Source organism: Anomaloglossus baeobatrachus, chromosome 4 (assembly GCF_048569485.1).
Source record: "Anomaloglossus baeobatrachus isolate aAnoBae1 chromosome 4, aAnoBae1.hap1, whole genome shotgun sequence".
NCBI classification, from domain to species: Eukaryota; Metazoa; Chordata; class Amphibia; order Anura; family Aromobatidae; genus Anomaloglossus; species Anomaloglossus baeobatrachus.
Genome location: NC_134356.1, coordinates 632248591 through 632263522, shown reverse-complemented (window position 1 = coordinate 632263522; position 14932 = coordinate 632248591). Strand labels below are relative to the sequence as shown.

At 46.4% G+C, this 14932-nt stretch overlaps 1 protein-coding gene across 3 annotated transcripts in view; it reads left to right on the top strand.

Annotated features, from left to right (window-relative positions):
• DDHD2 (DDHD domain containing 2) overlaps positions 1-14932 on the top strand; it is a 112391-nt gene that overhangs the window by 35930 nt on the left and 61529 nt on the right. For all 3 annotated transcript variants that reach the window (XM_075346382.1, XM_075346381.1, XM_075346383.1), the window contains 5 exons: positions 487-607; positions 3986-4075; positions 4172-4313; positions 7934-8142; positions 13225-13295. In XM_075346382.1, coding sequence (XP_075202497.1) covers positions 487-607; positions 3986-4075; positions 4172-4313; positions 7934-8142; positions 13225-13295 — 633 coding nt within the window. The remainder of the gene's footprint in view (positions 1-486; positions 608-3985; positions 4076-4171; positions 4314-7933; positions 8143-13224; positions 13296-14932) is intronic.

The following is a 14932-nucleotide window of genomic DNA, read 5'->3' as shown; positions in this document are numbered from 1 at the left end:
CAGTGTCATTGTTAGACGCGAAACGGCCGTCGTCCGATGGATTTTACTGAGCAACTTGGTGAGTGCCTTCCGCTTCTCTGTCATGGCTATATATGGGCTATTCTCTGATGGAAAGCGCACCGCTTTGCCGCTCTGTGGATATACTGCCATATAGTGCGGTCACAAGTCTGGATTTAGTTGATTGAGCAGTATGCTCGCTGAATAGTGCCAGGTGATTCCTTCTCTATTTACACCACAAAAGTGCCTTAAGTTAACACAGAATTGCGCTCGAGTACATTCAAGACTTGATGAATGGGGGGGCCTGAGAGAAGAATAAGCATAGGCAGAAAAATGAGCATTGGAGGGTCCGCTGTGTGCTGCCCACTTATTGGCTTGATTGGTTCTCACATACTAGATTGTCAGACATGTGTCTATATATGAAAAGGCATCAAGTTATATTCCTCACCATCTTACTGTCTCTTCTGTGTTTTTTTTTTTTTTTTGCAGCTTATGGTCCACTACCAGCCAACAGGAATCGTGGATGAATGGGGGGCTACTCCAAGTGAGCAGGGTCGGCCTCGGACTGTAAAAAGAGGGGTAGAAAATATTTCCGTGGAAATACCTCAAGGTGAACTTTTCCTTCACGCTCTTAATGACCTATGACTCTCTGTTTGTTGATAGCGTTGGTAATTTTTAGGGAGACTGTGATGCTGTTGATAAGACCGTCCAATCTGCAGCATCAGGTGATTAAGAAGAACAGATTGATGTGTAGCTCAGTGGTAACTTATTTACATGACTGCTCTGTTTTTGCTTTTGAGTCCAGTGGGCGGGGCTACTCCCTGACTGACAGCTGTCTCTATGCATGCTCTTACACAGCAGGCTGTTGTACCACCTCGCTCTCAGCAGCCGACGCTGCTCGGATCCGGACCTTCTGTGGGTGGCTCGAGGGTCTCCGGACTCGGGCGTCTCGCGGTCACTTCAATTGAAAAGGGGGTTATGGTGTATTGGATTTTGGAAAGTTTGTACGTGATGCCACCCACGGTATGTGGTAAATGGGGTACCACCACTGCCGTTGAGGCGACTCCCGGGGGCGTTGGGCTGGCAGCTGGATGTTATTAACCCTCCGTGGGTAGGGATGGATGCCCCGAGGCCCTGTGGGAGTTGTGGTGGTGGCAGGGATTGCAGGGAGCAGGAAACTCACAGTTCGGTTGTCCTGGTGTTGGATGAGGCTGCTTTCATGTGTAGGGTCAGGAAACACAGAGTCCAGTACTTAACCAGAACTTGCCGGTGTCCGTAGGCCTTCGGTACGGGGTGTTCGGATCCCACACCCGGTACAAGAAGCAGGGCCCTCTCTCTCTCTCTCTATCTCTCTCTCCTGCACTCCAGCTAAGAGTCACCTCCGTTTCGGATGGGGGAAGTCCTCTCTTTGCACAAGTCCAGGGTCCCTTCCACACTACCGGCGGGCCACTACTCTGCCCCGGTCCACTACAGGTGCCCCTGAGCCTACTCTGCACTTCAGCTCCAAGACTTCTGCTTTCTCTTGGCTTCACTTCCCCAGCAGCACAGGAGCCACAACCCCTGACTGCTCTCCTCTCCCTCCTCCACCGACTGACTCAACTCCTCCCCTCCTGCTCCTTTTGTTACACTGAGGGGGGGGAGGTGCGGCTGCTTCACTGTACCAGTGTGGGATCAGGTGGTACCAAGGAGGTTTAACTCTTTCTGTGACTACCTGGTTTTGCCAGGGCGTCACACTGTCAGTCACTTATAAGGCCGCCCACTGGTCTCGTTAACCGTGTTAGCTGAGATTTTAATAAATAAATTACTAGTTGTGCTTAATATTTTCCCCCAAATATTTCCACAATGACTCACAGAACACCACAGATCGTCATGCTTCACCCTTTTACATAAAAAGGGTTTCTTTTTAAAGGGGTTTTCCATTTATAATTTTTAAAGGGAATCTGTCACCTTGAAAAAAATTATATTTTCCTGAATACATAGGATTAATCTGCAGGTAAATAGCGTTACAATGCTGCCTGTCGCCTTTCTGAAAACTGGACTACTGGAAGAAAATGAACTTCTTTCTTCCCGGGAGCCGCTGGCTTTCAGTCAAGGGGAATACAGTCATCAGTCATACCACTGCACACTGTACTGTGAGTGGGCTTGGCAGCCATGGATTTGACAGCTTGCTGTGCATAGATGTACTGCACAGCGCAGCTCCTGGGAGGAATTAAGTTTCTTTTCTCCCAGTAGCTGCACTTTCAGTAGGTCGGCCTGGCAGCATTGTAATGTTATTTACCTGCAGATTAACCTGATATCGGAAGGTAAATGTGCCCTTTCTGAAGTGACAGGTTCCCTTTTCTAAATGTGTATCGGCATACTCCTGTTAAAGATCCTGTTCCCAGCATTACTCACCTTCCCTGTTTCAACAATGTTCCTAGCTTTGCAGTGGTGATGTGACACTTACTGTGCATGTGACCACTGCAGCCAATCACTATGCTCAGCGGCGCTGCCGATGTGCTCAGCACTTACTACAGAGTGAGTTCAGGGATTGGCTGCAGTGGTCACGTGCAAAGTAATTTGATGTCAACGTGGACCGCAAATATTCTAACATCTATAACAACTATGGGTCTAGGTAGGTGATGGATTGTCTGACTTAGATGGATATATTAACTCTTTATATGGGAAAAATTCAAGCCTGACGTTCTTTTTAGGTCAAAATGTCATCAGTTTAGGGTAAAGAGATGATTATTTTGTCTTGACCCTTGGATACGCCTTTCCTGTGTACATTTTCTTATCTGTCAATGGCGTCTCTGATCACACAGCTATGAATCTGTGACTGAGAATTCAATATCCGGTCTGTGTCTAGGAATTCATCAGCTTTATCAGATGACCGGATTATGATTATTATTATTATTATAGCACCAGTTATTCCATGGCGCTTTACATGTGAAAGAGGTATACATAATAGGGACAGGTACAATAATCATAAACAATACAAGGCAGGTACAGGAGGAGAGAGGTCCCTGCCCGCGAGGGCTCACAGTCTACAAGGAATAGGTGAGGATACAGGAAGAGAGGAACCTGCCCGTGAGGGCTCACAGTCTACAGGGAATGGGTGAGGGTACAGGAGGAGAGGAACCTGCCCACGAGGGCTCACACTCTACAAGGGATAGGTGAGGATACAGGAGAAGAGAAGAACCTGCCCGTGAGAGCTCACAGTCTACAGGGGATGGGTGAGGATACAGGAGGAGAGGACCCTGCCGGTGATTATTATTATTATTATTATTATTATTTATATATGCCTCACAGTCTACAAGGGATGGGTGAGGGTACAGGAGGAGAGGAGCCTGCCCGTGAAGGCTCACAGTCTACAGGGAATGGGTGAGGGTACAGGAGAAGAGAGATCCCTGTCCGCGAGGACTCGGTCTACAGGGGATGGGTGAGGATACAGGAGGAGAGAGGACACTGCCTGCGAGGGCTCACAGTCTACAATGGATGGGTGACTATTCAGTAGGTGAGGGTAGAACTGGTTGTGCAGCGCTATATCAGACTGAGGGTTTCGGCAGGTTGTAGGCTTGTCGGAAGAGATGGGTCTTGAGGTTCCTTTTGAAGTTTGTCAAGGTAGGCAAGAGTCTGATATATAGTGGCAGAGACTTCCAGAGTATGGGGAAGGCACAAGAGAAGTCTTGGATGCAGTGGTGGGAAGAGGAGATAAGAGAGGAGCAGAGAAGGAGATCTTGTGAGGATCTGAGGTTGCGTGCAGGTAGGTACCGGGAGACTAGGTCACAGATGTATGGAGGAGACAGGTTGTGGATGGCTTTGTAGGTCATGGTTAGGGTTTTGAACTGGAGTCATTGGGTGATGGGAAGCCAGTGAAGGGATTGGGAGGTTGGGGAATAGCAATGGGAGAGTTGGATTAATTGGGCAGCAGAGTGTAGAATAGATTGTAGGGACAATTCTGTACGTAGCCAAGTCAATGATTTTCCATGTTAATGATGGGTTTTAGGTGAGCCGCCCCAGATCGATCACTTGGTCTTCATGGTTCATGGCATCGGCCCTGCCTGTGACTTGCAGTTTCGGAGCATTGTGCAATGTGGTAAGTGCTGTCATGTAAAGACGTCTGCATGGAGCTGCCGCTCCATCACTGGCCGTCATGTACCTGACCTTGTTGTTATTCTTTTCCTTTCCTCAGTAAATGATTTCCGGCTTGTGTCTTTGAATCTGCTTCACGCGCACTTTAAGAAATCCTTGGACGAAGAGCAAATTGGACGGGTAGAGTTTCTCCCTGTGGACTGGCACAGCGCCCTGCATGCAGATGCCACCGGCGTAGACAAGTACGTGCACGGCTACACTTCATGGGTACCACTGGCCTGACTTGGAGGAGAGCAGTTTACAGATGTAGCAAAGGTTACCATGACTCACAACGCACCATCTTGATAACTTGTTACAGAAGATGATCTCACTGCAGAGGATAAAGATAACTTAACATTGCACAAGACATTCACCAATGTCGAGCTTGGTATCCTGTTTGTGGCGTGATCTCTGCGTCAATGTAACCTTTGCTACGTCTCTAGTTACTATATTAGTCTGCTTCCTTTCTACATTTGGTTCAGAAAAGGGAAAAGGTTTACATGAATCTTCAAGAAACGTGCATGCAGAGGTGAACGTCTGTGGTGCAACTTCAGCTAATAGCTAAAGAGCTCGAAGTGATGTTGTGTTTGCACATTTTCCTCTACAGCCCAGTTACCTGCAGCTATTTTGTTATTTTCTTTAGTTTTAAGGGGCTATAATGCATTTTGTGAACTTCCATTTGAGCAACCATATAGCATAAATGTACATCAAATGGGCACAAGGTGTTGGCTCAGGAGCTCAGCCTGCACTGTACAAGGCAGATGCTGGCTGTGTTTTACAGCCTGCATCTGCCTGTAATATGTTAAATATAGGGACCCCCATACAGCACTACAAAGACTCATGCTAGGCGTGACTTAGCCCAAGCTGGTCATTTAGACCATTGCACAGACTCAAAGAGACATATAAGAAGTAAGAGGACAAGAGTCATAAAGTGCCAAAAAATAGAATTATTTTTATTATAGTAATATATGTGCAACCAGCAAAAAAGGGGATAAAAACACAAAGGGATGTGATACACATAAGAGGACAGCAATGAAAATTATTTTAGAATATGACCGATCTACATAAACACATCATGAGGGTAAGATATTGGGGCAATTCTCAAAAGAATGTATAGAAAGTGCAAGTGCCAACAAATACATATAAATAAGCCCCCCAAAGCCCTCTTGTATCAAAAAATCAGGTCAAATAGCAGGATGACAAAATATGTAACATTATAAAGTGGCCAATGCAAAATCCTGAATGCGTAGGAAAAGAGCTCCCCCATACCCCACCAACGTACGTTTCGCCTCTTTGGGATCATGTGCCCAAGTTCGGCTTCTTCAGAGAGGGAGAAGGCAGCGCCATGCTCGTTGTAACCAGGGGTTCATTAAGGTAATGTGCCCAGTAGCTTCCGCGTACGTCACTTCCTCGAGTGACGCGTCACTCGAGGAAGTGACGTACGCGGAAGCTACTGGGCACATATTTTGACTTTATGACTCTTGTTCTCTTACTTCTTATCTGCCTGTAATAGCAGCAACCAGATCTGGCTGCTGTCAATTATTGATAATGGGTTGCAAATATGCACAAGCGCCCGCTTGCGTCGGTCCAATGCATGATGCCATTGCAGCGTGCAGATTGACAGCCATGACAGACGGGGGCAAACTGGAGACCGCCTGAGGCTGCCAGTTTGCTGCTTCCTGTGGCTGGGCATCATTGAGGCATATATGCAAACTGTACCAAGGAAAGCAAATGTTATGTAATAACCTATTAACCATTCCAACACTAGGAGTGAGGACCCTGTCCTCAAGAGCTTACAATCAAACGCTACCCAAAAGTTATATGAGCCAATTAGCAGCCAGTGTCTGTACAGTAATGGGGTACTTATAAGATATGTCGGAATTGGGTTGTTTTTTTTAACATTTTGCTATACTTTGTTCTATTTTCTTTCCTTTTATCAGTACATTGTACGGTAAAGTGAATGTCATTCAGAATTGCAGCTTGCGCCGCACCAACTATGTAGATGGGAAAATAAAAAAAATACAGTGGGTACGGAAAGTATTCAGACCCCTTTACATTTTTCACTCTTTGTTTCATTGCAGCCATTTGGTAAATTCAAAAAAGTCCATTTTTTTTCCTCATTACTGTACACTCTGCCCCCCATCCCCCATCTTGACAGAAAAAACCCCAGAAATGTAGACATTTTTGCAAATTTATTAAACAACAAAAAACTGAAATATCACATGGTCATAAGTATTCAGACCCTTTGCTCAGTATTGAGCAGAAGCCCCTTTTGAGCTAGTACAGCCACGAGTCTTCTTGGGAATGATGGTTCTTTACACCTGGATTTGGGGATCCTCTGCCATTCTTCCTTGGAGATCCTCTCCAGTTTCCTCAGGTTGGATGGTGAACGTTGGTGGAGCCATTTTCAGGTCTCTCCAGAGATGCTCAATTGGGTTTAGGTCAGGGCTCTGGCTGGGCCGGTCAAGAATGGTCACAGAGTTGTTCTGAAGCCACTCCTTTGTTATTTTAGCTGTGTGCTTAGGGTCATTTGAAGGTGAACCTTCGGCCAAGTCTGAGGTCCAGAGCACTCTGGAAGATGTCTACTTTCAGGATATCTCTGTACTTGGCCGCATTAATCTTTCCTTCAATTTCAGCCAGTCGTCCTGTCCCTGCAGCTGAAAACACCCCCATAGCATGATGCTGCCACCATCATGTTTCACTGTTGGGATTGTATTGGGCAGGTGATGAGCAGTGGCTGGTTTTCTCCACACATACCGCTTAGAATTATCCCCAAAAAGTTCTATCTTCATCTCATCAGACCAGAGAATCTTATTTCTCATAGTCTGGGAGTCCTTCATGTTTTTTTTGCAAACTCTATGCGGGCTTTCATATGTCTTGCACTGAGGAGAGGCTTCCGTCGGGCCACTCTGCCATATAAGCCCGACTGGTGGAGGGCTGCAGTGATAGTTGACTTTGTGGGACTTTCTCCCATCTCCCTACTGCATCTTTGGAGCTCAGCCACAGTGATCTTGGGGTTCTTCTTTACTTCTCTCACCAAGGCTCCCACAATTGCTCAGTTTGGCTGGATGACAAGGTCTAGGATGAGTTCTGGGGTCCCAAACTTATTACATTTAAGGATTATGGAGGCCATTGTGCTCTTAGGAACCTTGAGTACCTCAGAAATTTTTTTGTAACCTTGGCCAGATCTGTGCCTTGCCACAATTCTGTCTCTGAGCTCCTTGGGAAGTTCCTTTTGACCTCATGATTCTCATTTAGTCTGACCTGCACTGTGAGCTGTGAGGTCTTATATAGACAGGTGTGCGCCTTTCCAAATCAAGTCCTATCAGTTTAATTAAACACAGATGAACTCCAATGAAGGAGTAGAACCATCTCAAGGAGGAGCAGAAGGAAATGGACAGTGTGTGACTTAAAAAATGAGTGTCTGACCAAAGGGTCTGAATACTTATGACCATGGGATATTTCAGTTTTTCTTGATTAATACATTTTCAAAAATGTCTACATTTCTGGGGTTTTTTTTTGTCAACATGGGGTGCAGTGTACATTAATGAGAAAAAAATGAACTTTTTTTGAATTTACCAAATGGCTGCAATGAAACAAAGAGTGAAAAATGTAAAGGGGTCTAAATACTTTCCGTACCCCCTGTAGTTATGCTTCTTGGAAGAAGGTGAGAAGAAAAAACAAAAAGGAAAAAAAAAAATGGAAAATTGCGTAAAGAGGTTAAAATGTCCTAATTTCACTTTGTCACGAGTTGTAAAAGTTTCCTGAAGTTTTTTCCTTTTATTCTGGTTTTAATTTTACTTCTAATAATTCCCCCCCGCAGTGACATCCAGAGGATCACGCTGCCCAGCATCAGCCGCCTCCGGCAGTTCACCAACGAGACCATACTGGACCTGTTCTTCTACAACAGCCCAACCTACTGCCAAACCATTGCCAACACCGTGTGCGGGGAGATGAATCGCATCTACCGCCTGTTCCTGGAGAGGAACCCCGAATTCAAAGGGCGAATCTCGGTCACAGGACACAGTCTCGGTAGGTGGAGAGAAGAGGGTCACATATTACACAAGGGCCTTCTCCTACATGGGTCACAACCTCTGCCAAGTGGAGTGTAAAGGGAACCTGTCATCTTGGAAAAATGCAACTAATCTGCAGATATGCGGTTAATCTGCAGGGTAATAGTGTTTGGACCCTGCCCGGCGCCTGCACATTAAACCCTGCTGCTAGGAGGAAATGAACGTTATTCCTCCTGTCAGTGTTTCGATTTCAGTCACTGGGAAGGTGCCAATGCAGGTTCAGTCACCGCTCTGTGTATGGAGAGCAGCGGCCGTAACCGCCTCCCGCACTGACTGACAGCTGGTTCTACTACTGAGCGTCTGTCAGTTAGTGCTGGGGTAGTTACCGCCGCCTTTCTCCATGCACAGAGCGGTGACTGAACCCACTCCGGCGCCGCCCCCATGACTGAAACTAGAACGCTGCCAGGAGAATTAAAGTTCTGTTCCTCCCAGTAGCAGGGTTTAATGTGAAGGCGTCGGGCAGGTCTAATATCCAACTTCTGAAAATACCCTTTTAATTATTTATTTTTTTTCCTCATATCCTAGACATTAATCCATTAAAGACATAGTTATGGTAGTTTTTACGATTTAATTTTTTCTGCCGCCTCCACCTCCTAAGAGCCGTATCAGGGCTTGTGATTTTTTGTTTTTATTATAGAGAAAAGTTTGGTTTTTTTTTATTGTAATTTTACACTGATGTTTTTTTTTTCTTTTCGGAAGTCCCCACCTGCAATAGTTTAATCACTGCAAATCATAGTCTCCTATGAAGTGCAGCCTGTGTCTGAGCTTCACATGAGAACCAACATGGCGGATACTGGAACCAATAAGTGATGGTTAAGCAGTGCAACCCTGAAGGCACAACTTCAATGCTGCTGTCAGCAATTGACAGTGGCATTTAAAGGGAAGCTGTCAGGTTCCATATGTGTTCTAACCTAAAAGCAGGGGCATATGTGGCCTAGTAACCCCTTCCTACCCATCCCTGTGTTGTAATAGTGTGTAATATGAATATATAAAAACATTTTATTACTTACATGTTCCCTATGTAAATGATCAAAGGGGCTAGTCAATTGGGCGTTGTATTGCCCCGTGGGCGTTTGCATGCTTTCCGTGGTATCATGCCCCTATGGGAGTGATATCATGGCTTTACATGAGCGACGTCACCGTCACCACCTGGAGATCCCGCACATGCGCGCTTACCATTCCCACAGCCTTGTTATCCAGGTGCTTCTCGGCTTCAGACACACTCTCCGCATGCTCAGAAGACTCCTGCGCTTCCGACCATGCACAGAGCGCGTCTGAAGCCGAGAAGCAAACACCCGGATAACAAGGCTGTGGGAATGGTATGCGCGCACGCGCGGTATCTGAAGGCGCTGATGTTGACGTCTCTCAAGTAAATCCATGGTATCACTCCCACAAGGGCGTGATAGCACGGAAAGCATGCAAACGCCCACGGGGCAATGCGACACCCAGAGGACTAGAGCCTCTGCTCATTTACATAGGGAACATGTAAGTAATGAAACGTTTTTTATACATTCATATTTCACACTATTACAACACAGGGATGGGTAGGAAGGGGTTACTAGGTCACACATCACCCTGCATGTAGGTCAGAACACATATGGGACCTGACCGCTTCCCTTTAAGTGGTTAACCTAGTTCCAATCATCGCTGGGTGCCTGAATGGACACACTGGCTAGCTTATGGGATGGCAGCTGTGTAACACAGCCGACACCTGCCCTGTATGGGATTGTGCTCAGCCCTGGATCTCCATAATGGAATATTACGTTATTGGTTACAAGGATTTTCTGGCACTGTGATATATATATTTTTTTTAACTTTTAGAAACAGCGCCTCTCTAGTCTGTGGTCGGAGTCTGGTATTACACACAGTCACTAGAATGGGATTGAGCTACATGGAAAATCGTGGCCCTAATACCGGCATATAGGGAGCACAGAGCGAGTCACCTCGTCTTATAGGCTCCTTATCTCCCGCTGAATCTTGTACCTGGCGCGATTGTGTTGATCTTTGCCCGTTTAGTGACTTATGTGTAATCTGGGTCAGAAGATCTCCGTTATCTGCTGTCCTCGTACATCATGACATCTTAGCATTAAAATGTTTATTTTTATTTTTCTCCGTCGGGAAGGGGGGGGGGGGCATTTAACCCTTTGATCTCAGTCAGTTTTGGCTGTATAACAATTTTTTTTTTTTTTAGTCACAGTTCAGTAGCTATAACTTTTTTTTGCAATGTGACACATTGGCGCACAAACGTAAAGACTCAGAATATACATATTAACACAATAACGGCGCGCATGCGTACAAAGGAGCGACCGCGGGTGTATAATGGACACTCTTTGTCGTACTCCTCACCAGCTCCTCTCACTATTGTCAGCATCAGCAGAGAGGTTAGTGCTGGGATTGAAGCTAATTCCGATTTCCCCAGTTATACCCCCCAGCTAGGTATAACAGTGCCTCTTGATGTGGATGACCGGGCACAACTCCTGTACCCGTGCCGCCATCCTACTGACATAACTAGACTCCTAATTGCGGGATATGACTTCCAATCTGCATGTACAGTTACATTGAGGGTGAAAGTAAATTTCTCTAGCTCCATTTACAATTTTGGAAGCTTCAGAGCTGAATTCTCCCGGAATCCAGGCAGGCTTAGTGTCTGCACAGTGCTTGTTTTGGGGTCCTGCAGTCTTGAAGATGCCATGTTTTTATACCAGACCCTCTATACCAGGTGGACGTGGGAAAACTAGTGATAGGAATTCAGGGAGTGAGTCTAATCACAGGCTTGTTGACTGTTTCCAGGATTGTGAATACAGCTCTGGAGTAAATACGTATGAAATTTAATACATTGTATTTGCAAATCTGAGGCTTTTTTTTCCACGGGCGGAACGATTGCCTGTAAGTACGGTAAGCTTGTTCCCGGTCATTGACCAATGTAGACATGGCTGTAATTACCCGACCAAAAGGTGCAGCCTGAAATAAATACCCCTTGTTGTCGTCACAGGATGATGACCTCCACATGGGACTTCGGGATTTCGATCTCCATGTGTGTTTGCTCCTGGTTTTATCCCATTATTTCCACAATATAGTGGGATGTTTTTTGGGGCAGGATAATCTAATATATAAAGCTGAGTGTATGTATGCTAAAGGAATCTGCACTGTCGCATTTACAATCACGAAATTTAGCACAAACGCCCCATGTGACCCAGGGAACGTCATAGACTATGTTTTGACGGGAAAATTTAACCCCGCGCTTTACAGTTACTCTCCAAAAAACATGCCTCCATTAAACCGATTGGAGGTGGGAGCTTCAGGGTATTAATAGCAACTGTCAGTGGTTGCTATAGGAACAAAATAAACTGTTAGTATAAGAAGCTTAAGTGTGAGGTAATAAGAGGTCAGTGGTGAGACGGATAGAGCGAGACAGAAAAAGACAGACAGAGAGAGACACAGATAGACAGACGGGCAAAGAAACAGACCTGGAAAGAGACATACGGGGAAAGAGAGAGAGAGAGACAGACAGACACACACATAGAGACAGACACACACATAGAGACAGACACACACATAGAGACAGACACACACATAGAGACAGACCCACACATAGAGACAGACCCACACATAGAGACAGACCCACACATAGAGACAGACCCACACATAGAGACAGACCCACACATAGAGACAGACCCACACATAGAGACAGACCCACACATAGAGACAGACCCACACATAGAGACAGACCCACACATAGAGACAGACCCACACATAGAGACAGACCCACACATAGAGACAGACCCACACATAGAGACAGACCCACACATAGAGACAGACCCACACATAGAGACAGACCCACACATAGAGACAGACCCACACATAGAGACAGACCCACACATAGAGACAGACCCACACATAGAGACAGACCCACACACAGAGACAGACACACGCACAGAGACAGACACACACACAGAGACAGACACACACACAGAGACAGACACACACACACAGAGACAGACACACACACACAGAGACAGACACACACACACAGAGACAGACACACACACACAGAGACAGACACACACACACACAGAGACAGACACACACACACACAGAGACAGACACACACACACACAGAGACAGACACACACACACACAGAGACAGACACACACACACACAGAGACAGACACACACACACACAGAGACAGACACACACACACACAGAGACAGACACACACAGAGACAGACACACACACACAGAGACAGACACACACACACACAGAGACACACACACACACAGAGACAGACACACACACACACACACACAGAGACAGACACACACACACACACACAGAGAAAGACACACACACACACACACACACACAGAGACAGACACACACACACACACACACACACAGAGACAGACACACACACACAGAGACAGACACACACACACACACACAGAGACAGACACACACACACACACACACACAGAGACAGACACACACACACACACACACACAGAGACAGACACACACAGAGACAGACACACACACACACACACAGAGACAGACACACACACACACACACACACAGAGACAGACACACACAGAGACAGACACACACACACACACAGAGACAGACACACACACACACACACACAGAGACAGACACACACACACAGAGACAGACACACACACACAGAGACAGACACACACACACAGAGACAGACACACACACACCGAGACAGACACACACACACAGAGACAGACACACACACACCGAGACAGACACACACACACCGAGACAGACACACACACACAGAGACAGACACACACACACCGAGACAGACACACACACACCGAGACAGACACACACACACCGATGGAGACAGACAGACAGCGACACACATACAGAGACTGGGAGAGAGACAGAGAGACAGATACTATCCCGGGCAACGCCGGGTACTACAGCTAGTTATTCAATAAACAAAACGTATGACCTGTAGGAAGGCTCGTTGATGGCCATAGTGACCATGTCCTGCTGTCTCCCCTCTAGGATCTCTGATCCTGTTTGATCTGCTCACTAACCAAGTGGATCCCGAAGGAAACGCTCCTCTTAAGACAAAGGTAACCTACAGCGCTCTCTCCTCATGTCCAGTGTATATATTCGGCGGTGTTCACATGTAGCTTATTTATTCTTCTCCCGTCAGCGGTAGTAGGCCTCATAAATCAATTCATTTGTTTTATGCCCTTGGTAGTGACCATAGTCTGTGGCCACTGCACGGGAGCAGGAGAACCACCTCTTACCGGCCGGTATCTGCGGCTCGTCTTTTGATTAGCCGGTCTGATATCAAGTCAGGTTGGCTAATCAAAAGAAGAGCTCTGGATGCCGGCCGGTAAGAGGCTGGACTCCGGGTCCTGTGCAGTGGCCATAGACCATTGTCGTGGGCAGTTGAAGGCAACATGGGAATCGATTTCTTCCCGCAATGTCTGCCTCTAAGTTAATTGGACAGTGACTCCCATTGTCCAGAATACCTCCTGATAGTCTTTTTTTTACCAGGTCCCTTGCAGTGGTCGCTGTGCTCCCTTTGCCCAACAAGGACATGGCCACCATGCCTCCTATCCCACTCTCTGCTATAAAATGAGCAGAGGCTTTCATATCGATCGATCGGTCGGAATGATCTGTAAATTGACTTTTAACCATTGCATTTTATAGCAAACCTGCGATTTACACCTCATTTCTAACAATCCATTTAAAGGGAATCTTCCACCAGGTTTTTGCTCCGCCATCTGAGAGCAGCATAACATAGGGGGAGAGACCCTGATTCCAGCGATGTGCCACTTGTGGAGACACGGGTTCCAGTGGGTGCTCTCGTCCGCTGGCCCGGCCGCCTTTAGAAAGACAGCGTGGCCCAGGGCTCATCCCAACTGAACACCGACCTCCTTAACCGTGGGAGGAACACTACTCAGACAACACAGGGTGAGGGAATCACAATAATTAGACATTATTGGATCCCCAAACACTTAACGGCACATAGCACATAACCAGCTAAACACACAAATGTAACAGACAACAGAGTCTCACCCTTCCGCTGGCTCACCAGGGATTAGAATGTCCGTGCCTCAGAGGTTCCAGGGCCACTTACTCCAATCCAGCAGCACCCACAGAGAATGGAATAACGCCAGATTTAGGAAGCTGGCTGAGGTCCGCAAAGTCTGTAGTCAATGACTGTCCCAAGCTGGATTCCTTCCTTATGTAGTCCTTGATATCTCAGCCGAATCCTTGCATTCGATGCTGAAGTCCATATAGTATTATAATCCAGGTTCGGTTATGGCTTGCCAATCGGATCCGCAGGTCCTAGATTGGTAGCATATAGCAAGAGTCTACCCGGCAATGGACAGTCCTCCTTCTTATACCCCTGAGCTCTCCATTCAGACCATTCTGGTCTTCACGATTGGTGGAAAAGACTGGGCTCTTATTGGCTAGCTTTCAAGCTATATTCAAATATCCAGAGACAAGGGTGGGACAGGTAAGTTACATCACATCTAGCAATTCACTTAGTAATACAATGGGAAGTTCGCATAATTGAGTTATCTGGGTGTCTGGCCTTCAGTGGCCAAAACAATTACATGAGTCAACAAAAACTTCAATACTAAACTCCCAAGAGTCTTGTAGAACAATGAGGGATTACCCCCCATCTATTAACAAACTGTCTTCATGTCTGGCTGAATGTTAAGAAACTTTAACCAATGAGAGTCCATGT